Source organism: Hyperolius riggenbachi, chromosome 6, assembly GCF_040937935.1.
Source record: "Hyperolius riggenbachi isolate aHypRig1 chromosome 6, aHypRig1.pri, whole genome shotgun sequence".
Taxonomy (NCBI): Eukaryota; Metazoa; Chordata; class Amphibia; order Anura; family Hyperoliidae; genus Hyperolius; species Hyperolius riggenbachi.
In genome coordinates this window covers 303,827,764-303,852,529 of record NC_090651.1, presented here as the reverse complement: position 1 = coordinate 303,852,529, position 24,766 = coordinate 303,827,764, and the positions used below count along the sequence as shown (strand labels likewise).

General features: G+C 43.4%; 1 protein-coding gene across 12 annotated transcripts in view; it reads left to right on the top strand.

Annotated features, from left to right (window-relative positions):
* Positions 1-24,395, top strand: part of CNOT3 (CCR4-NOT transcription complex subunit 3) — a 123,438-nt gene extending 99,043 nt beyond the window's left edge. For 9 of the 12 annotated variants that reach the window (XM_068241231.1, XM_068241229.1, XM_068241235.1 and 6 more), the window contains 7 exons: positions 3,206-3,311; positions 7,415-7,595; positions 11,323-11,422; positions 12,344-12,566; positions 17,753-17,885; positions 20,440-20,565; positions 23,561-24,395. In XM_068241231.1, coding sequence (XP_068097332.1) covers positions 3,206-3,311; positions 7,415-7,595; positions 11,323-11,422; positions 12,344-12,566; positions 17,753-17,885; positions 20,440-20,565; positions 23,561-23,659 — 968 coding nt within the window. In that variant the 3' untranslated portion in view covers positions 23,660-24,395. The remainder of the gene's footprint in view (positions 1-3,205; positions 3,312-7,414; positions 7,596-11,322; positions 11,423-12,343; positions 12,567-17,752; positions 17,886-20,439; positions 20,566-23,560) is intronic. The other 3 variants (XM_068241239.1, XM_068241237.1, XM_068241236.1) reach the window with 1 other exon arrangement.
* The last annotated feature ends 371 nt before the right edge of the window (positions 24,396-24,766 follow it).

The window sequence follows — 24,766 nt, the reverse complement described above, 5'->3', positions numbered from 1 at the left end:
TTACAGCAGCCAGTGAGTACAGATCAGCGGACGTCTTTAGTGAAGGAGAAAGTAAAGCATTGCACCAGGTCCCAGCCTTCAATTGAAAATCTTTTTCACTAGTACATGCCTGGCTTCTGTGCATTGCTAACTCCACGAGATTCCCTGCACTAACTTCTGTAGAGGCAGCTGTACAGAAGTTGCCCCTCTGGACTCACCCTGCTGCTACACATGACTCACTCCTGACCTGGAGAGAGACATGTCTTCAAACTGTAGCTGGGAAAGAGGTGGGGCGGGCGGCAAGTCCATCCTAGTAAAAGCAGCAGCACTGTGCGGTGCACTGCCAGCAGGATTGTGTGAAGTGGATCAGCTGATGCCTTGTTTAGGGAATCTCACAATGGCACCCTCTGTACTGAATGGCGCTCCAGGCCTGTGCCTGGATTGTCTGTGCACAGAGACCACCATGCATGCCTTGTTGTACTTCTGACAAGTCGATAATTGTGCCTGCAACTTCCCCTTTGCCAAATTACTCTCAAAGGCCAGCTGTCACGTTATATTAGTAATAGGATTAGAAGGCAATTGCAGTTTGCCAAAGGAAGTGGCTTCATAAGAGAGGAAGGTGCCCAAGTCTATCTCCATCAACAGCCAGACATAGATTCACATGGCAGCATGGGCTACACTTAAAGAGACTCTGAAGCGAGAATAAATCTCGCTTCAGAGCTCATAGTTAGCAGGAGCATGTGTGCCCCTGCTAAAACGCCGCTATCCCGAGGCTAAACGGGGGTCCCTTCACCCCCAAATCCCCCCTTGCAAAATCCACGACCAACTTGGTCGTGGAATTTGCTCCTCCTGGAGGCAGAGCTAACGGCCGCAGCCTTGCCTCCAGTCGCGTCTATCAGCGGCGCATCGCCGCCTCTCCCCCACCCCTCTCAGTGAAGGAAGACTGAGAGGGACGGGGGAGAGGCGGAGATATGCGTCTGATAGACGCGCGTGAGGCAGGGCTGCGACGGTTAGCCCTGCCTCAAACAGGAAGTAATCCCCCACTGCACGGAGGGGATTTGGGGGATCAGGGACCTCCGTTTAGCCGCGGGATAGCGGCGTTTTAGCAGGGGCACACATGCCCCTGCTATCTATGAGGTCTGAAGCGAGATTTATTCTCGCTTCAGACTCTCTTAAAGAGAACCTAAAGTGAGAGAAACATGGAGGCTGCCATCCCAACTCTCTTATAAACGATGGCAGTTGCCTAATTTCTGTGCTGAAGCTCTGTCACGAAGGGTCCTTTCACTCCACACCCATTGTGGTGTGGGACAATGGGCAATACAATCACATTGCACCAAGATGCAATTCTATTGCAGTGGTACGTTCACATCTGTGTGTTAGTGGCATGTTTTGGCATTCCATGGGAATGCTGCACATCATGCTGTGTCTTTACCACATGATGTGCGCACATACAATTCCAGTGCAGCAAAGTTGAATGTGCATAGAGTAAAAGTACCCGAATACTTACTGTCCCAGAAAGAGCATGAAGATCCGGAAGAGGATCCCGAGGGGATTTTAGGTGAGCTACGTAGGCAGAGAGGAGAACGGGGGAAGCAGTGGGCATCAGGACAGGTAGTAGTATATGCCTGCTCCCCGGTTCTCCAAACAGTTTAATCTCTGGTATGCTTTTGAGGCCTTGTTCACATTGCGTTCCATTCGCGTTGGGCGTTTTTTGAGGTGTATTTTTTTCCGATGTCCGGCGCTTGGGTGGGCAATTCGTTTCTGTGCTTAGCAGTTTTCTAAGCATTTTCTTCCAGAGCAGTTTTGTAATTCACTCCCTGACGCAAGTCAGGAAGTGAACTCTTTGACCCAGAAAATAATAAATACCATGTATTTATTCTTCAGAACGGGAACGCAATCGCCTTAATGCACGTTTACTTTCCATTGAGGCGGAATCGCCCAAAAAATGGTACAAGCACCGCTTTCCTAGCCGCACAGCGCACTGAAATGAGCCTTCTCATAGACATGTATTGTCCATGCGGTCAGGGGGCGTTTTTAAAAACTGCAGGCGGGTGAAAAAAGGCGAAAAACTCCTGCAGTGTGAACAAGCCCTTAAAGTGCTGCACCGATTCCTAGTGGGTTTCAGCCTTAAAATGTGTGCACTAACAGAGCCATGTCAGCACCAGTATCCACGCAAATGAAGTGGCGGCAGTCTGGCGGATGGCACCTGTTTGAGCAGTGACAAGGGGTATCCTTATTTTGCACCTTGTTTTTTGAGGTGAGGGAAGCTGAACAGACCGAAGCTAATGTGTGTATTGTGACGCCACCGGCGCTACAGGGAATGCTTGACAGGATAATATGCAAATATTTGGAAATGGAGAAAATGCTGAGCTCTTGTGGTGGCAGATAAGGTTTCTGAGAGAAAACGGAAAGGGCTGGTTCACACTTGGTATAGTCGGCAATGTTGCTAATGTATCCCTATGGGAAAATTCTCACTGCAGCGTTTGCAATTTTCATAAATCGCAAATACACTGTATGCAGCGCTTGGGGGCGATTTATTGCGTTGATTCTTGTTCTGTTGAAAATTGTGGCAAAATCGCCATTGCGACCCTAGTTTGCACTCCGATTGTGAACCGGCCCTAAGTGGGGCTAAAACTAGATTTCATTGTGGCCAGGATGGGTTTTATCTTCAGATTCTGATTAGAGATACTCCATGAGATGCTAATATTTCCAGCTTGCATGCACATTTAATGCAATAAGCTATGATTTAGAACCCTAGAAGGTCTGAAACGTCATCTGTTTAATAATGTTCTTACCACGTTAATTACCTCTTAAATATACCTTATGAGAAAAGTTACATACTTTTTTCTCTTGTTTAAATTCTCCCAGATTTAATGCTGATTATATGCAGTTTGGAATAGATAAGGAGTATTCAAATCGGCATAAAGTGCATTTAATTAGCCCAATTCCAGGCTTATGTGATTTGCATAAAATTTGCATGAGGGCTGGAATTTAGCATCTCATTGACCTCTACCTAGAGGCAACCCCACCCCCAGGTGACCACACCCTTCCCTTGCAGGTTGAAATAGTCAGCTTAATGAGCATTCACCTTCCAAGCCTTCAGTGTGATCAGAGTGCTTTGTGTGCTAGCTGCACAGTGTTCAGTGCGAGAGAAATGTGACCTATACTCTACAAGTAGGAACCATGGAAGTCTTACCACTTACCATTCCTACTCTCCTTCCCCCAGGTTACAGCTCCGTAGTAGCAGAAAACTCAGCAGATACTGCACTTAGTAATGCCAGTCAGTCGCAATCAAGCCAGTCTGTGATTCACAATCCACCAACAAACACTGCGTAAGTATTAAGCTGTGTCACCGTGTGTCTTTCCTGTGTGTTTTTGTTTTGTTTTCTTATCTCCTTTTGCCTTGTATGTCTTGTTTGTTGTCTCTTAAAAAAAAACAACAAAAGCAAAAATCTGGCAGGTCTGTTTTTTTTTTTGTTTGTTTTGTTTTTTTAATTTAGATTGTAAACCTTCGGGCAGGGTCCTCATCCTTCTCCTACCTGTTCATGCACCTCCATTACTGTACACCCATCCTATGTATCTGACTGAACTTGACTTGCCTAATCCCCATGCTCCCATCCAGTGACTAAGCATTACCTTGTACTCCTACTGTGCTGCGTGATCTGGTTTTCATGTATTGCTGTATGTCACCCCTAAATATTGTCTGTAACATAAACTAATGTCCAGCGCTGCGTAATATGTTGGCGCAATATAAATACAATAAATAAACCTTCTCATTACCTGCCAGATCACAAGGGAATTTAAAACTTATAGTAGCCTAAACCATTTGTTCCTTTGCAGTTTGATGCTATGCAGTGTTAGGGCCTGTACACACTGGCTGCGTTTAGGATTTAAAATTGTATGCGTTTTAGTTTTTTTTATCGCAAATCCTTCCTGAAAATCAAATGGTGAGGTTGTGCGATGTGATTATCTCTTCCAAGGAAGCAATGTTTCCGTGGGTAGAACCAGAACATTACACAGGGTTAATCTGTGAAGCTGGTTGATGAAATGCAAACAATTCTAGCATGTAGATTTTAATTTTAATTGTATGCGACTTGGAATTGAGCCATCAATCAGTCATTGCATTTCCAAGCTGCATACAAGCCAGAGTTACTAGCATTACATTGATGAGCTCTACTAATCCAGGTTTGGAGACAAATCTGACAGCTGATGAATCCAGCTGAGCAGTATCAATAGGCTGCCCCACTCTGATTATCCATATGCAAAGTTCCTGTCACTCCAGGGAAGTAACACTTGTAACAGGGTAAACTAATCTGCTGTATTCAGATCACTAACTACAGTACAAGTCTATTTAAAAATTGCAATCTCTCAAGAACTGGAATTACCTTTGCAATGAGCTAATGAGGTTCAGAAATGATTTAAATTACCAGAAAGCTGATTGGTCAAACTAAAAAGTATGAATTGCTTAATTTCAAATCTGATCAGTCCTGCGTAGTGATCCAGGCCAGGGAAATCTGTCCATAGAGCAAAAATAATCCCTGGCTTGTTGAATTTCAATTTGCTTCTGCTTGGGCTGGTTTTATTGCACGAAGTCTAAAAGCCTTCTACTCGCTTTACAAGTTTCTGCATATTAATGGTGATCGGGTGCAGCAGGCAGAGCTTAAAGTGTACCCACACCCAAAGTGATTGTGTGGACATTTCAGTTAAGGCATAGCTAGAGGTATTACATTAATTTACCATTGATTGTTTACTGTCCTACACTGTCTAATGAGAAATAGGTTTTTATTTGCTCCTACTTTATACCTTTTCAATGGTGTCAGGAAGAAGAAATATAGGGCTGTTTTTTGTATTGGTTATTTGGAAATGCTGACCTGTTCTGTTGATCTAAGGAAAGTAGATAATGTAATGGCTATTGAATGATGTGTTTGTATATATCTTGCTGATGTTGTCTAGAACATTGCATGTTCCGCTTATGATCTGAACGTTAATCTGTATGGTAGCAGGAACCATAATGTGTTCTGTCATAGCTCATAGCTGCAGCTCATCTTTTCTCTGCATCACAATTTGCATAACCTGCGTGGACACTAATATTACAATGCTAGAACCTTTTAGTTGCTGGCATTGTGGGGTGGCCTAATGTCTGGTACACACGATGAAAATAATCTGGCAGTAATTCTGCCCAAAAAAATCCCAACTTGTCCAATCTGAATTCCAATAGGTTTTTTTCCATAGAAGTGAACAGAAATTTGATCGGAACGCAGATCAGACATGTTTGAAATAATTAATCTGGCAGTAAATCTGCCAAAAAAATCTCATTGGGCTCTATTCACAAAGGGCAGGTCAGTAAAAATGTCTTCGGTAAAATACCTCAACCGGTATCTTACACCTTTTTTTTTTTTTTTTTTTTTTTTTTTTTTTCTCTACCCCGAACCCCACCCACCCAAATTCACTGACGTTTTCCCTCATGAGGCAGAAGTTTGGTAATTTTTTCTGAACAATCATGCCTCAAATCACTAATACCTGCTCGGTAGGTTTGACTTACCAGCATGTAGCAGGTCAGCAGGCAGGCAGAAAGCTGTATCTAGGTCTCTGAGGTTTTCACTACTGTGCAACCCAGATGTGCTGCAGCCACCAGAGGGAGCTCTTCTGTATGCTACAATCCAAATAAGCACATCTAAAGGGAACTAATTACAGACATCGGTAACCGACATTCTCCACCCCATTCATTTTTTCTCTGCATGTGAGTAAAGGTCAGTAAAGGTGCTGAAATAGCTTGAAAAGTTGTTAAACTGTTTAAAGTGCAGAAAACATCTTTTTCTGTGGAAAAATTCTAGTTTAGCAAACATAGCTCAAAAAGCTCTCTAAACTCCATGTTGCTGGATGTGAAGTGAAAAATCAGCGTATGGCAGGAGCTGGATAGTCTCCCTAGTTGTGGTGATCAAGCGTGATGTTAAAGTGTATCAGAGACTAATTTAAAGTTTTATACATACCTGGAGCTTCCTCCAGCCCCATGCACACGGGTTGCTCTCACGCCGCCGTCCTCAGCCTTCTATGTTGTCAGTACCTGGTCCCGTAACTTCTACCAGTCACGGCCAGTCTGACGCAGAGCCGTGCATACCTGGAGGAAGCCCCAGGTATGTATGCAAGTTTGCCGTCTCTGGTTTCCTTTTAAGGAGGTGAGACCTGTCGTGGATATGGCCCTACACCATATCTATACCATACGAGTGCTTTTTTTCTTTTGTTTTAGTCAAGTGAGAAACAGCAGCAAGTACTTTACAGGTGATAAAAAAAAAGAAAAGAAATTGGTAATTAAGGATGAAACTATGCATTTTTTTTTTTACCACACTTTTTCCGCAAACGGAAATTTCAGGTGGAAACTGAATGTGGACATGGTCATATTTCATTCTTTGGATTTTCACTGTTACTGCAAGTAATTCATTATGAATAGAGGCCAATTATCGGTTCTACACAGCAGTCTTCATGCTGACTACCATGCTTGGATCACTGACACAGGATAAGAGGGGAGGAGGAAGCCTGTTGCAGTGGATTACGTCACTTATTCTTTTATTTAGACTGGCAGTATACAGAATCCAGTGTTCTCCCCAGGCTCTTTTAGCTGGGTGTACCACCTGGCTAGTTTTGGTTAGCACCTGGCTGTCATCCTATGCTGTAAGCAGAGTTGCGCACTAGCCCTTCATTCACCTGTCACACCCCACCTGGCTACTTCGTCATGCCACCCAGCAGGAAAAAAAATTCTGGGGAGAATACTGAGTAATAGTGATGTAATCAGCAGAAAAGGGCAAAAATATGATTAGCATGGAAGAAATTTGAACAGATCACTGCTCAAAACTGTTATTTTGCATGTGAGTTTCATGCCCAAGTGTGAGATTTCAAGGAAACCGGATGTTAACTTCTAAAGATTTGATACATACCTGGGGCTTCCTCCAGCTGCATAAGCTCGTCTGAGTCCCACACCGTCCTCCCGCAGTCTGCCATTCAGCCAGACTGTCACTTCTGTCCTGGTCTACTGCGCATGCGCAGAAGACCCGACTGGGCCGGTTAATTGGGCTGATCGGCAGACCGCGGGAGGACGGCGTGGGGCTGGAGGAAGCCCCGGGTAAGTATCATCATATCTTTAGTTTAAAGTGTACCAGACACGTTTAAATTGTAGATAAGGCCTCTGTAAGGCAGATGTCTGACTTTAGGGGGCTCTCTGGCCGATTAAACTTTCAAAGACTATAAGAAATTAATCACTTCAAACAAACACCAGCATTGGACAGCTCTTGGAGTGGCCATGGATTATTTGTACATGCTTTATGCACTGGGCATTCACAAGCAGTTGGCTCATGATAGTTGGGAACAGTGAATCTTATAGCTTGTTTCTACTTTGTATACTTTGCTGCAGTTTATTACATCTCATTCTTTGTCTTTTCAGGAAAGAAACAAACATTGTCTCCCAGCCATCCAGCAGCAGTAGTATCAGCACTGGGTCCAGTTTGTTAATATCTTTAAATGTAATCTCTCCAAGTTCGCCAACACAAAACTTCAGTGACCCCAAACCCAGCCAAACGCTATCAAATGGCCCACCTCAGTTCAGCTCCACAGCGGAGATCAAGGTAACCAGTGGAGTATTTATTTAGGTTTTTTTATGATCCTATGAATGAGGCGCATGACTGATTTTGTATTCAAATAACTTATCAGCCATTCGTCTGAGAATGGACTAGTTAAGGTAGCCATACACTGTTCGATTTGCCATCAGATTTGACCAACTGACAGATCCCTATCTTATCGAATCTGATCAGAGAGACATCGTATGGCTACCTTTACTGCAAACAAATTGTGAACCGATTTCAGCCTGAAACCGTTCACAATCGGTGGTGGTGGTGCTGCCGCCGCTCCCCCCCGCCCGCATACATTACCTGCTCCGCCGGCGCGACTCCAGTCCCCAGGTCACCGCTGCTCCGTCTCTGCTCTGGTCTCCGGCCCCAGCATGCTTTACTTCTTCCTGCCCGGCAGGAAGTTTAAACAGTAGAGCGCCCTCTACTGTTTAAACTTCCTGCAGGGCCGGAGGAACTGAAGCATGCCGGAGACCAGCGCGGACACGGAGCAGCGGTGACCGGGCGTAGACGTGCCGGCGGAGCAGGTAATGTATGCGGCTCTATTGCGTCGGTTGTCGGGCACTCGAACGCCACTAGCGACACGCTCCCTACCCGCGGGCGATCGACGCTAATTTTCCGCACGGAGCGATCGATGGGAACGGACGAAAAGGATCGAAATTCGGCGTGTTGCGTGAACGATTGGCAGCAGATTCGATCCCAGTGATCGAATCTGCTGTCGAAATGGCGGCGAATCGGGCCAGTGTATGGCCACCTTTAGGGATGCTAACAGTACACCATGTCTAAAGGTGGCCATACACTTGTTAGATTAGCAGCAGATAGATCAGATTTCTTATCTGATGTGTTTAGGAACATTTTTTACTAGGATTAGAAGTCCCAATAGATTTCAGTTTGAAATCTATTGAAAATCGATCTGATGGCATATTTTTTTGCCACCAGATTTCCATTATGGCCAATGCAAAGTAAGCAATCTACAGATTGACCTAGATTTTTCACCCTGCCAGATCGATTGAAATCGATCGAAATCGGCCGCCAATCGGTCAACCGATTTGCAATCGACCGATCGATTATGATTGATCGTCCAGAAAATTGGCTGAGTGTATGGGCCCCTTAACCCACACGCGTTCTGTCGTTTTCACGTGAGAAATGTTCACCTCCCATTCATTAGCCTATAACTTTATCACTACTTATCACAATGAACTGATCTATATCTTGTTTTTCCGCCACCAATTAGGCTTTCTTTGGGAGGTACATTTTGCTAAGAGCCACTTTACTGTAAATGCATTTTAACAGGAAGAATAAGAAAAAAATGGAAAAATTCATTATTTCTCAGTTTTCAGCCATTATAGTTTTAAAATACATGCCTCCATAATTAACTCACGTATTATATTTGCCCATATGTCCCGGTTATTACACAGTTAAAATTATGTCCCTATCACAATGTATGGCGACGATATTTTATTTGGAAATAAAGGTGCATTTTTCCATTTTGCATCTATCACTATTTACAAGTTTAAAAAAAAAAAAATATAGAAATATTTCATCTTTACATTGATATTTAAAAAGTTTAGACCCTTAGGTAAATATTTACTTTTTTTTTTTTTTTTTTATTGTAATGGTTTTTTTTTATAGTAAACATTTTATTTGGGTAGTTTTGGGAGGGTGGGAGGTAAACAATAGATTTATAATGTAAATGTGTGGTAATTTTTTTTTTTTGTACTTTCAGTTGTAGTATTACTTATTGGCCACAAGATGGCGGCCATGAGTTTGTTTACATGACGTCACTCTAAGCGTAACACACGCTTAGAGTGACGCATCGGGGAGGGAACAGCCAGAGCACAGCTTCCGAGAGAAGCTGTCGCTTTTTCAGCGGGGGAGAGCAATCAGTGATCGGGCACCATAGCCCGATTCACTGATTGCCTGGCTACCGAATCCGCGGCCGGGAGAGCGCACGCGCGATCGGCCGCGGGATCGCGCGGTAGCGCGCATGGCTCCTGGACGTAGTTTCTACGTCCAGGAACCAAAATACGTTAATGCACACTGTCTGTTTGCACCCTAGTCAGTTTGCCGCTGATGAGCCTTCTCTTTTCAATTGTACAGTTCAATACTCTATAATACTAGGGATGAATAATATTTTTGCGTTGATGCAAATTTTTGATGACCAATAAATTTAAACCTGCGTTTCAATCAAATTTTCAAGGTGCATATATTTGCATAAACTGAAACATTTGCATATTATTGATCATCCCTAGTATTGTAGAGTTTTGTACTACTATTGAAAAGAGAAGGCTCATCAGTAGCAGACTATCGCTGATCATTCCTACCCAGTACAGGCACCACTCAAATTTAAATGTAATACCACTGGAGTCCCACAACATAAAGTACTTTTACTTCTGCAGATGTATCAAGGGCCGCCGCCTATCACAGGACACCTCCACCACATCAGAAGCCACTCACCAGATGTGATGACCACCAAGGTCGATATTCCCAGTACAGCCCCAATCTCCACGATCAGATGCCATCCACTTCCTATTCAACCTTTAATGTTCCATTCATGGCCATATATAACCTCAGAAACCTCTGGCATAATACTGTAAAGCTATTTAATAGTATAAAAGGGTATTGTACTCGCCTAAAATGACTTGTAAAACAGCGGTTTTATGTAGCGGCGCTCCCCCATTCAGGTAGCCTCAGTTGGCTCCTCCCTATGTGCTGTCCTCAGTGTGTGGTCGGCTGCTGCACGAAAATACTCCACTTCACTGCTTCTTAACACTGTTTGCTTCACTAATACTCGTGCGCTGCCACATCTGGGGACCACCCTACTTCGTTATAAAGTAACTCATCAGGTGCCCTTAATTATCTGCATTGGGTGATTTTAACTCGCTCTCCATTTCATATTTCTACATGGCAATAATTAAGGTGTGTTCAAGTAAGGAAAAAAAAAACTGCTCTAGTTCAAAGATCCTCCTGGGACCTACACCTGTCTGCTCTCAATCTGAACCATTTCTAGGTTAGTCACAGGCAGGCAGGTATTGCTTTGTCAACTGAAACCAAACTTCTGTTGTACAGTATAGCTTTATGCTGGGTACACACGTTGTGATTTCCCGCGGAATTGATTGGTTTGATTCGATTCTTTCCAACATGTTCGTTCGGATTTCGATGGATACAGCCGTCGATTTTGCATATTAAGTATGCAAAATCGACGGCTGTATCCATCGAAACCCAGTCGAACATGTTGGAAATAATCGAATCGATAGAGCGGGAAATTGCAACGTGTGTACCCAGCATTAGGCTGGCAAGGAGAGTGGTGTAGTAAGCAGGAAGATGGAGGTTTTCTGAGGCCATATAAATTGGTGCAGCAGGTGTTATTCTTTAGTTTCTTAGACTATTCACTCCTGAAACACTTCTAATGTATGAGTTAAAACATAACTTTATTATACAGTAGCATAGAGAAGCCCGTTTAATCAAAGATCAGAAATTCCTGAGCCAAGCGCGTCACCTGCCACGACAAATCTATTGTCGTGTACAGACATTCTCAGTACTTGTAAGCGGATCAAGATGGCAAGAAGACCTGGACACCACAACTCCTGATGCTGCAGTTGAATTATTTGAGATCTCTATTTTTTTTCTAGTACAGGGTCTTAAAATGTTCTTTTAAAGGATGTAGTATTCATACTTAAAGCAATTGGCATGGGATTTGTAAAACTTTTTTTTTTTTCTTCTGTAGGCACCGGAACCCCTCAGTACCCTGAAATCCATGGCAGAACGGGCAGCTATTGGAACAAGCTTAGAAGATCCAGTGCCTGCTATTCACATACCTGAGAGGGGTAAAGAGAATGTGTACAATAAAGCCCATATGAACTAGCCTCTAGTATTCAAAGGGTTCCATAGGAAATGCATGTTCATACTCCTCTGCTAGGCATCTCTCCAGAGCTGGGACTAAGGTGCAGCCATTTAGTTATGGTAGTCCTAGTTCCTATAGAGTAAGATTAGGCTAGTTTAAATCCACATATCACTCTGCTGAACATTCCCATACTGTGGACTCTGCAGGATGCAGTTGAACTACTGCTTATATGTACTTGTGTACCATTAGTGTGCATGGTTAACTACTGAACTGTTGTGCTGGTGGTGAGTTACTTTATTTTTTGTGAGGACTTGGCCTATTTTTTTAGTAAAGGCATCAATGATATTGTTTAAAAGTAAATATGTCAGCCTCCAGATCACCCTCACCTCGGGTTCACTTTAAAGACCAGCACAATCTCTAGTGCCTGGCCCCATCCTTTAATATGCAGTAGAATCTCTGGTGGCCAAGTGGTCCCCCTGCTCTAAACATTATCCCTGGTGGGTTAGTGGCTCCACCTCATCAAGCCAGGACTCCTACTTCAGTCAGTACAGTGCTGGATGTCTAAGGGCACAGTTAGGAGCTGTGATCAAAAGAACAGGGAGGGTGAGTGAGTTTACATTGTGATCACTATGATCACCGGTGATCATAGTGATCAGGAGCCAACTGGCGCGGCTCCTGATTAATGCCAATTAAGCGGTCTCTACCGCGTAATCTGTCGTGTCTGAGGCTTACAGCCACAAGCATTACGTAGATTTCAACTACGTCGGTCCACAAAGGGTTAATTGGCGCTTTCATACAGGCAAATTGAGTTTTTACTTGTTGTTGTTCCTTATGCATGTATGCATACTACTCTCCCTATTAATTTGCAGTGCTGTAACACCTTTATTTTTTTTACTCTGTACAGAAATTCTTATCATTACAGCCACGGCACAGCCGCCAGCCAGCCAGCCTTCAACACAGCTTACTGAGGTGAACATCCCTCTTTCACTGGGAGTGTGTCCCTTGGGTCCAGTCCCTCACACCACAGATCAGCTTTACCAGCAAGCAATGGAAGAGGCCGCTTGGCATCATATGCCACACCCATCAGATTCAGAAAGAATACGGTATGCCACAGCAGTGTACGGGAGGTAACTGGAGTGGAGTTTCCCTTTGTGCTAAACCACTTTTTTGTATTATAATTCAGCAGCCAGGCGTAGGGATGGTCAACGAGATGCAAATCCGAGTTGATGCTGAAATACACAAATATAAGCAGCTAGAAAATGTTCAAATTCCACCTCGACAGGATTTGATTGGTCTGTTTTTGTTGTTGTTTTTAAACTGCATAATTTGCATAATCCTAATTATGTGCATCTCATTGACCATCCCTACGTAGTAGTGAAATGACGTAAGGTTTTCATGTTCAGTTTTTGACTGTTTCCCAGTACTTCTCCATAGAACGTATGACTTCTGGGAGCGGAGGTTGTTCACTGAGCTCTGTGACACTCTGGACTCTGTATTTGTATTCCTGTACTCTTTGTATTCCTGCAAAATGGGGTAGAAAGCAGCAGAACCTGTTAATTTATGTTGGAGGGACTGTTAATGCATCTTCTTATAAGGCTTTAATACGATCTATAAAATGTGTACATAAAGAGGTTTACACAGATGACTGGTAGCTACATAGGAAGACCTCTACAAATGCATTCTACTCTAGGACAAATGTACCACTCGCATCCCCCCCCCCCCCCCCTGGGTTTCAGTACACTTGGTTATGAAGACGGGCAATCCCTGCCAGGAAGCCATGAAATATACCGTATATACTCACAAGCAAGCTTTTACCTGAAAAACCAGGAAAAAATGATTGACCCTCATATAAGCCGGGGGTAGGAAATGCTGGGTGCGTGATTTCACCCCCCCCCCCTTCCCCAGTGTGCCCCAGTATGGCTAGTATCGTGCCCCATATAGCGCTCCAGTATGTGTAGGTAGTGCCCCCCCCCATGGCTACCGCTGCTATTTCCTTACCCGCGCGGCTTCCAATATTCCCCTCTGTCTCCTGCACGGGGCGTGTAAATAATTCACAGCAGCTCCCCCCACGGCGGCTGCTGTGTGATGACGGAGGAAGCCATAGAGTGGCTTCCTGTAGCGGCAATGTGTACCCCCCAGCTTGTGGCCTACTTTTGGGGGGGTTAAAAATTTGGCTTGAGTATGTACGGTAATCTATAGAGCACAGGTGTCACTCTAGGCCTGTGGGACAAATGCAGCCATCCTTACCATTGTGTGGCCCTCAAGCTTCAAATGCATCATTAACAGCACACTGCCTTCCCATCTAAACCTACTCTTCCCAACCCCCCTCCTCCCCAACATTGCAGAGTAGTGCACTGGAGCAGTGTCATATTTGCCAGTACCTGCTCCAGCGCTACATCGTCTCTTGTCTGGCGGTCACTCTGTGCTTCCATACCTCCAGCTTCTGATCACATGACAAGCATTTGGAGTCAGAGGTATGCAGGACAGAGCATGAGGTTGTCTGGAAGGTTGAAGTAGAAATGGAGCAGGTAAATATTAAACTGCTACTTTACAGAAAGGGGAGGAGTGGGTCTCCCTTAATCACTGTACTTATGCCACCTATTTTGACTGTTTAATAAATGTTGAAGCTTAATGAACAATTTGGCCTGTGACTTATGGCGGGCATACACGGCTCGTTTTATGCGCCGAATCGAGCCAGCGGCTCGATGCCGGCGCATCCCTGCTTGTCCAGCCGGCGCTTCCTTATCACCGCTCTATTCCCTGCCATTGTCCGCCGGCGGGAATCGGGCGGGCGTGGGTCGAGCGGCATGATCGGGCCAGCTGAATATTATCAGCTGGCCGGATCAGCTGGTCGATACACGGTACAGAAACGTACCGTGTATCCCCAGCATTACTGTTTTAGATTTTGGCTTCTTACGTGAGTTTGACACCCTAGTGTACCTAGGGTATTTAGCACCATCTTCTGCAGCACTGTACAGAGTATATTGTCTTGTCACTTAGCTGTCCTTCAGAGGGGCTCACAATCTAATCCTACCATATCCATATGTCTCTGTATGTATCATGTAGTGCATGTATTGTAGTCTAGAGCCATTTTTTTAGGGGGGAGCCAATTAACTAACTGATCTGTGTTTTTGGGATGTGGGAGGAAAACAGAGTGCCCGCAGGAAACCCATACAGACATGGGAAGAACATACAAACTCTGTGCAGACAGTGTAGTGCTTTAAAGGGTTCTGAGCATTTTTATAGCTCGTTTAGACTTAAAAGGGAACCTTAACTGAGGAATATGGATGTTTTAAACAATACCAGTTGCTTGTCAGTCCTGCTGATCTCTTTGGCTGCGGTAGTGGCTGAATCGCACATTGAAGCAAGCATGCAACTAATCCAGTCTGACTTCAGTCAGAGCACCTGATCTGCAGGCTTGTTGATGGGCGGTGGTTAAAAGTATTGGACACAGGATCAGTAGGAGAGTCAGGCAACTGGTATTTTAAAAGGAAAAATCCATATCATTCTCAGCTAAGGTTCCCTATGAAATGCACCCCTAGGTGAGAGTGTAATGGATATAATTTCCTTTTTTAAGCAATCCCAGTGGCTTGACTGTCCTGCTGATCCTGTCTCTACCACAGACCCTGAACAAGCATATGCAGATCAGGTGTTTCTGACAATATTGTCAGAACTGACAAAATTAACTGCATGCTTTCTGGTGAGATTCCGCCACTTCTGCAGCCAAATGGATCAGCAGGGCTGCCAGGCAACTGGTACTGTATAAAAGGAAATATAGCAGCCTTTTATATCATACTCTCCTTGGGTTCACTTTACATCTAATACATATTCACACCAGAATGATTTTCAGTGGTAGCAGGAGCAGCACAGGAACAATAGAAATTTAGACTGCAGCAGCTGGTGTACGGTAACTCGCTGCTGTCAGCTACATAACATTTTCTGTTGCATGTGGTTTTGAGGGTGGGGCCAATTACATGGCTGTTTAACAGTTCTAAACTAAGCAGGATATTTATTCTTTTCAAAGCCAGTTGCTTGTTTACAGGCTATACTGCAATTATAGAGAATGGAATAGATTTCATCAACATGGGGATGACTTTAAAGAGGAACTCCAGTGAAAATAATGTAATAAAAAAAGTGCTTCATTTTTACAATAATTATGTATACATGATTTAGTCAGTGTTTGCTCATTGTAAAATCTTTCCTCTCCCAGATTCACATTCTGACATGTATTACATGGTGACATTGTTACTGTGGGCAGATTATGTAGCTGTTTCTAGCTGGTCTGGCCGTTACAGACAGCTGTAAGCAGCTATTTCCTGTCTGAACATTATTACATTGTGGCAGTTTGCCAGGAGTACCGTATGGTACCAGAGCCTCTTGTGGGAGGGGTTTCAGCACAAAATCAGTCATACAGCGCCCCCTGATGGTCTGTGAAAATCATTATTTTTCTCATGTAAAAGTGGGTATCAGCTACTGATTGGGATAAAGTTCAATTCTTGGTCGGAGTTTCTCTTTAAAGAGAAACTCCGACCAAGAATTGAACTTTATCCCAATCAGTAGCTGATACCCACTTTTACATGAGAAATCTATTCCTTTTCACAAACGGACCATTAGGGGGCGCTGTATGACTGATATTGTGGTGAAACCCCAACCCACAAACTCTGTGAACCTTGTTGCATTGTGGGAAATAGCGGTTTACAACTGCCAAAAAAGCATGCAGCAGCTACATCACCTGCCAACAGTAAAAATGTCACCATGTAATGTCAGAATGTAAATCAGCGATTTAAAAGATTCTACAATGGGCAAACACTGACTAAATCATTTATACATAATTATTGTAAAAATGAAGCACTTTATTACATTATTTTCACTGGAGTTCCTCTTTAAATCCAAGGGAATCCTGTTGGCATTTCCAGTTACCATGGTTTCAGTCTTGCCCCAAGCCACTTACACCTTGGGAGGGATAGGGTGGCCCCCCTAAGCAGGTTGCTGCCATGCATATCTGTTGCTGTACATTACCACGTGGATACAGATGAGCATACAGGAGATGCCAGGAGTGTGCACAGTAATACGTTTCATACAAAACTTTCTGTAAGTGTCTGTTTTTGTTTTTTTTTGTTAGTAGTTTTAGAATTTGGGCCTATAAAAAAATTTGCACGTCACACATGGTGTGAGCTAAAGCTTGACCGATCGTAGTTTCTTTTTATATGGAGAGCAAGCAATATTATAGCCGCTAGACAAGAGCAATCAAATTGCTGAAGGAAGGCAACCATTAGGCACACCTGTACTTGCCCTATATTGTCACCTGAGATGATCACAAACCATTATTTCAGATGAGGGAAATGTAAGGTGTGGGTATGTAGTATAGGGATCATGCAAAGTTTTTTTTTTTTTTTTTTTTTTTTTTTTTTTTTGGTCAAACTTCTGCTTTTGTGCCAGATATGGTACACTACCACTAATTTATACTCGGGGCTTCCTCCAGCCCCATAAGCACCCTGGCTTCCTATACAGTCCTCTTCAGCCCCTCCATTCTGGCACTACGACTCTCTGTAATCTGGTCAGTTGCCACCAGTTTAGGGCTTCTGCTCATGCTCTCCGCACACACGCCCCACCACCCTGGAGTGTTCTGTGCCTGCGCAGTACTACTGCACAGGTGCAGACCGTTCTGGGGGATGAGCGCCACGAAAGGTTCGTGCGCGGCCGATCCACGCATGCGCAGAAGGCCATGACTGCCCAGATTACCGGGAATCGCAGCGGCAGAGCGGAGGGGCCGAGGACAGAGAGGGAAGCCATGGGGCTGAAGGAAGCCCGAGGTAAGCATAAATTAGCACTAGTGTACCCTCTCAGGTTAACTTTAAGCAGTCTCTGGCCCCTTAAGGACCAGATACTGCTGGTACCAAAAAAAGGATGTCTCGCCGCATGGACTGGCCGCTGCAGGCCACTCGCTCTGCCATTGATATAACAGCAGAGCCTTGAGCTGGTCAGTTGATTCCATTGGCTCCTGACCCTGTGACTATGAGCCAATGAGATTGGCTCAAAGTGATCACATGGTCAGGAGCAAATGAAATCTGCTCCTGACCAGCTTACAAAGCTCTGCCAGCAGAATGGCCTGCAGCAATGAGGTAGTGGTGGGTCTGTTTGGTGCAATAATTAAGCTACACCCTGGCAGGAATAAGCTGCCATAAACTGGGTGTAGAGTTCAATTACTGCGGTCAGGAGTCTGTTTAGAAAATTCATTTTAACTGCGAAGTTTTTTTGTAAATTAGGTGTTTGGACTTCCATGTGAACTTCCTTTTTTTTTTTTTTTTTCCAGGCAATATCTCCCACGGAATCCGTGTCCAACACCTCAGTATCACCATCAGATGCCGCCACCGCATTCAGATACGGTGGAATTCTATCAACGACTTTCTACAGAAACGCTGTTCTTCATTTTCTACTATCTGGAGGTATGCTAAGCCAGTTATAGGGTACGGCCACCCCTCTATTCTTGCTAAGTATGAGCAGTCTCTAGTTACAAGACCAGTAAGGCCCTAAGCCCTACAACAGCCTTCTGGTTTGTTTTTGTTTAATACCTGGTTTGTGCTGTTTGCAAAACTGGCTTCGTGTGACTGCAATTCAAAGCTGAATCTGGTAGTCTAACAACTGTTCAAACTCATCCCCTATCCAAACACCCAAGTGAGGAAGGGGCGCATCAACCAATCTTTCACAGAACATACAAAGCTTACCCTTCCTGCCTCATTTCTATGATGCTAAGACAGTCAGATATGTATAATGCTGGCTACAGTTTCATCAGTTGCGACCTTCTTCCTCACTACTTAAATGTAGCACAGCATTTACCTTTCCCACAGCCTCTGTAGTTTGTATGATGAAAATGTAAGTGACAACTGGGAAATAGTTTCTTGTTGCAGGTAGGATAATGCCAATGATTTTATAAAAACTGGAGGGGAAAGGGTTGAACGAGGATTGTTTAACCCTTTGAACAAGGAGGGTGTTTAGTTGCCTGGCCAGAGATCCAAAATACTAATTTGTTGCTAATTCAAAATAGTTTTAATAAAGCAGTCCCCATATTTTTAAAGTCAGCTATACATATCTGATTGCGACTGTGTATATATGTGTACACAGAAATCTCGTGTGTGTATCTATATCTCTCTATCTCTATCCACATCTATGCTGTAAGAATAAAGCCTGATGTGTAGCTGTCACTAAGATGGTCAATGAGATGGAAAGAATTCTGCGCTGATGCTGGTTTATGCAAATGTATGCACTAATTAAAGGGTACCTGAGATGGATGAAAAGTGTGGGGTTTTTTCTTTTTAATAAATACCTGGGGCTTCCTCCAGCCCCTTCAGGCTAATCAGTCCCTCACTATCCTCCTCCGCCACCTGGATCTTCTGCTATGAGTCCTGGTAATTCAGCCAGTAAGCGCAGTACGGCCGTGTGCCGCTTCCACAGCCAGAAGCGTTCTGCACCCGGCCACATGCTCAATAGTGCTGTGCAGGTGTAGTACACTCCCAGCGGCGGAGTGTGCATGCGCTACGCCAGACTGGCTCAAGTAGCTGGACCCAAAGCAGAAGATCCAGGTGGTGGTGGACAGCGAGGGACTGATTGGCCTGAAGGGGGCTGGAGGAAGCCCCAGGTATATATAAAACTTTAATCTGTCTCAGGTTTACTTTGTTACACAGTAGTACTATACTCTACATATGCACTTCCCACAGAGCTGCAGGGAATCCACTGAGAATGTTGTGCACATTGAACACAGTGGTGTTGTCTGTCACCCATAAACCTGGTTCAGATTGTACCCGAAGAATGTGTAATAGAGGAAGAATTGCCTCATTCTCCTGCAGAGGACCTGCACATCACTCTTCCATGTACCCACAGTTATATTGCCTAGGGCCTGATAGATGTTCGTTGTTCCTGTCTTCAACTACTCTTACTAAGGACTAGTTTTAGTCTGACTAAAAGTATTCGAGGCAGAAGATCCACTAGCTATCCAGGTAACTGGAATTGTTTAAAAGGGAATAAACTTCAGCCTCCATATCCCTCTCACTTCAGTTGTCTTTTAAAATTCCTAAGCATTGGCAGTTAAAGAGACACTGAAGCGAAAAAAAATATGATCTAATGAATAGGTTGTGTACTATGAATAATTACTAGAAGATTAGCAGCAAAAAAAATATTCTCATACTTTTATTTTCAGGTATATAGTGTTTTTTCTAACATTGCATTATTCAATAATATGTGCAGATTACACAACACTCAGCATTCAAAATGAGTCTTTCAGAGCAATCTGTGAAGTAATGAACTCTCCTCTAGCAGAGGAAAAGTAAACAGTTCAATTACAGTTGAGATAATAAAAGTCAGATAACAGCCCTCTCCACGACCAAGTTAGTCGGAGAGCTTAATAGCTTTTTTGCATAGAGATAACTGGAGTTTCTCAACTCTTCCTGTACTGGAAACAATTAGACTGATGTATCTGATCTTAATGTTTTATTTCTTAGCTGTACTACACATACAAATCATCATATCATCATTTTTTTTTCGCTTCAGTGTCACTTTAAGAGCTGCATTTCATGTTACATACTTTATATCAACAAGATTGTAATATGCAAATTAGAGGAGTCGGAGGAATCCTAACCTGAGGAGTCGGTGGATTTTTGTACCGACTCCACAGCCCTGCATTAATAGTTTATTCCCTTCAGTGTGCTATACAGTGAGCAGAATGTGCCTATCAGTGCATTATAGGGAACAAGAACTTTCTGCTAATTTTTCAACAAATGTATGTAATGTTAGAGTGCATATTATAAACAGTTTTGTCTTGCTGCATGCGTACTCTGACCATTAGTGGTGCAAATGTAGTATTGGGAGCAAAAAGTGCTGTAGAAACCTAGCATTGTTCTGACGTTCTCAACTCGGAGAAAGCAAATTATGCTTAAGTTGCATTTCACTTGATTTTCAGCATGATTGACAAACTTAACTGCCCATGTTTTTCCTCTTATGTTCCAGGGCACTAAAGCACAGTATTTAGCTGCTAAGGCATTGAAGAAGCAGTCTTGGAGGTTTCACACCAAATACATGATGTGGTTTCAGAGGCACGAAGAGCCCAAGACAATAACTGATGAGTTTGAACAGGTTTGTGATGCTGTTGGTGTTTGTTCACACGAGGGATATGTTGTGACACTGACCCTATTTACTGCATTGAATAAGCCAAAGCAGGGCATTTAATCTCACAGGGATTTGGTATCTACAGCGCACTTAAGCAGTTTCCTGCGCCTGCTAGGCATGTTTATACATTAATAAATGCACAAGTTTTCAACAGCAGTGCATTGTAATAGACAAATGCACATTGTCTAAAAAAGCAGCAGGGTCCATTTTCTTTTTGCTGGTTGCCCAAATGCCATGTCATTTTGAATGGAATTGCAGCACATGAGCTGTATGCTATAAATGCATGCAGCAGTGCATTGTGTGCTGTAATAACCAGGGTCACAGTACAAAACACTGCGGTGCATTTTTAGCATTCAGCAGGTGTATTGATTCTAGTCCAATGATTTGCATATCAATGTACATGCTGTACATTGTGTTTAAAATTTAACCCAATGCAAGAGGTAGTGTAAACTGGCCCTAACGTAGGCTTTAAAATTTGATGCATAATTTCCTTTTTTTTTTTTTTTGTGTGTGTGTGAGCGAACAAAATGCCTAGTGGAAGCGAGGCCTTCTTGTGCAACGTCTGGGATGTCGGTGTATTGGACAGTATGAGGGTTGCAGTGTAACAAGCAATCACTGAAGCCCAGCCTCAGATCTGACTTATACCTTATCAGCTTAGTATGCAGAATACGCTTAACGTTTTTATGTTGGTCCTGCAGCAAAAATTATTCTAGATTTGTAAATGGCCTGCCGAAGTCTTTATATGTGGCTGCTGCTTGGCTTATCACGCTGTTTAAAAAGGTTCAGCACAGCAATCATTTTTTGGTACATAGGCACCTGTCATTTCTTGGCTATGCCATAGATAATATATGCAGTAGATATTAATATTGGCTAATTATGGAGCATATTTAGATCTCTGCCATGGTGTTCAACTAAAGTAAAGCTCCACTGTTGCTAAATGCAAATCTAAGATATGCTAACACCACCTTGCATGCAGCTTGGACCAGAGATTTGCATGCTAGTAAAATGTTGCGCTCATCCCTGCCCAACACGAGGGGCAGTTCCATTGACAGTTGTTGCTTTCAAGCAGTTGAATCATAGGTGTTAACATTTACTTTATAGATCTGTGCATTTGGAGCATGCAGTAGTATCTTGCATAGATAGTACTTCTGGTATGCTAGGGGTCAGTGCTCCTCTTTATTTTGAAACCTGGTATGCTCATTCAACTTTAATTGGCCAATTACTGGACCGCTCTACTACATTCCTAGTATGAGAACTTGCCTACATAAGCTGTTCATAGTATTCACAATCTTTTGGCCCCCATAACTAAAGTGGCAAAATTGGATGTATACTGGTCTTTAAAGTAAACCTGTGCTTAAGATTTTATTTGTAAACTGATACTGCTGTTTTGTAGACACCAAACCTTTGATTCAGTGCCACTGTTTCTCCTTTACACTGTTCTAACGGTACCTTTATTGTGGTCCTATGGGTACAAAGTGGTGTGCAGTGGGGGAGACTGGCGGCTGTTTCACGTAAATTTGCTTCTTCGGAGGTTGCATTAGCCTCTGAAGAAAATTTACGCGAAACAGCTATCGGGCTCCTCCCACCGCCACTGCATACCACATCTGTACCCATAGGACCACAATAAAGGTACAGTTTGTTTCGGTTTCTGCTTTTACACGGTTTATGGATGTTTCTCCCAGTGTGCACGTTTCAGTAGAACCAGTGGTGTGGGGACACGCCACCATCCACATCTAGTGTCAGTTTATTTTTCTAACTTTTTCTTCCCCCCCCCCCAAACCTTAAAACTCAGTTTATTGTTGTCACCGTATTGTTTGCACAATGTTTTTATCGGTGAGGGCGATGTACTGTATATGGACAATGTTTTTATATAAACTGCATATGTGAAGTTGGAATGGCTCAGCTATACAGTGTTAAAGCAAGTGTCTCCTTTAATCGCACAACACTGATATGATTTGGAGCGGACTTCTTAACCCTCCTGGCGGTAACCCAGACCTACAATTGGGGTAGCCGCTGCAGAGTATTACATGGCCCCGGGAGGATTTTTTGAATAAAACTTGTTGTAAACCTGTAGCTAGCACTAGGCTAGCTACCTGTGTCCCCAAGTCCCTCCGCTCTGCGCCGATCACCGCCATTATACGTACCGCCCCCCAGCTGATTGGGGAGGCTGTGGGTCTCGTAGGATCACGGCTGGGTGAATATAAGCGCCTCCGATCGGGGGGGGGGGGGGTGAGTTCAGAAGGGTGCGGGTGGACTTGGGGGACACAGGTAGCTAGCCTAGTTCTAGCTACAAGGTTTACAACAAGTTTTATTCAAGAAATCACTTCCACGGACGAAACCACTGAAACTGCGTACCGCCAGGGAGGTTAAACTCAAAGGTCTCAAATCTTGCAAAATTGGACTGGATCCTTTAGTTTAGTATGACAGCTAAATTTTGAATTGCCTTTCCACGTGCATTATTTCATTTTTTTCCTAAGGCCTCGTTCCCTCTGCAAAGTGCACAGAAAAAAGTAATGTCTACTTGTAAATTTCCACTCGGCTGGTTCACACTGCAAGAGCTTTTTACATGCTCTTGCTAATGTAATGCTTAGGGGTGATATTTTTTTATTTAAATTCTTGCTCAAGTGAGACCACACAGCATTACGTTTTCAACTCACAAGTGTTTAGAAAAAGCTTTTGTGGTATGAACAAGCCGCCAATTGTACTGATTGGGACAGATGCAGTTGCACCGGAAATGCAGCATACAGTGAATGTAGCACTAGTGGGAACAGAACAAGATTTACATTGCAATTAAAATCTGAGATATGATCAAAATACTGTGTGTGCATTGGGAGCAAGACCTGGGGTCACATTTACCCAGTATCATTCATATTCACAAACTAAGCTTTCTAAATGTGAAGTTATGCCAGGAAACGAACATTTTATCTGAGTTTTTTACACTGTGTTCTGTTTTTGTCTACAGGGGACTTATATCTACTTTGACTATGAAAAATGGGGCCAGCGGAAGAAGGAAGGGTTCACTTTTGAGTACCGTTACCTGGAAGACCGTGACTTACAATGACGTTTTTCTCCATCACATCTAGCCTTCCAGTTTTACACGGGCAAACAGCAACACGGGGAAAAGAGGGGAGGGGCAGAAGACTTCTCTTCGGTCTCATTCCCATGAAGAGTTGGGAGGAGGGAAAATTTGGACACTTTAATGCATGCAGTTACAAACTTCTATAAAAAGTGGAATCCGATTGTGGAGGTGGCGAGGAGGATGACGCCGTGCTACACCTTACATCCGTAACGCCCTCTTCACTCTTCTGCAGGCTAAAAGGACAGCAAGTGGCGACTGTCAATTTTTTAATGTATTTGGTTTAAAAGTTAAAAACAAAATGAACAAAGTGCATAAAAGTCTTTGCAAGAGGAAGGAAAAAAGCTATTCTTCCCCTCGTGGGTGTTTCTGCAGGCGGGAAGATCTTATCTCTCTACCCAGAGGGGTTTCTACTGGCTGCCATTTGTTTTTGTTTTTTCCTCTTTGAAACAAAAAAAACTACTTTTTGTTTTCTATCATTTTTGTCCTTTTTGGCAGATACTGGATCTTTTTGTTTTGATAACAAAGTGCATCAAGATTTAAAGTGTTTTTTAATTTTTTTTTTCTCTCCCTGCCACTTACCCCCCTTCTCCCATCCTCGATACACTTATCTGTACCGATGGAATTAATGGTATGGAAAGCTGGTTTAAAATATTTTTCGTAACCTATTTTCATTTTGGAAAATATTTATGAATAAATAGTTTTATATGATGTCTTCTCATGCAAGAATGTTAATGTGCCTCATATTTATTTCTGCAGCGATACATTCAGTAGGTGTAAAAGCCAACTTTACACAATGGGCTCGAAGGCTAGGAGCGCACTAAGCAGAATTGCTAGCGGTTTTTGCTTAGTCTATGAGCCGCATGTAAAACGCACATAATCTTTTATCCCCCTATACATTCCTAGTGGTTTGGGTCACCCTGAGCTGCTTGGTTACTCTGTTGTACTGGTCCAAGCCCTATTTCATACAGCCTTATCAATCCCTGCTATGTACTGAGGACCAAAAGTCCAAAACAGGCTGTCTACATGTGGGACTGGTGTGGCTGTGTAATATTTATAGCTATAGGCTTGCTATACACCAGCCGTTCTGGA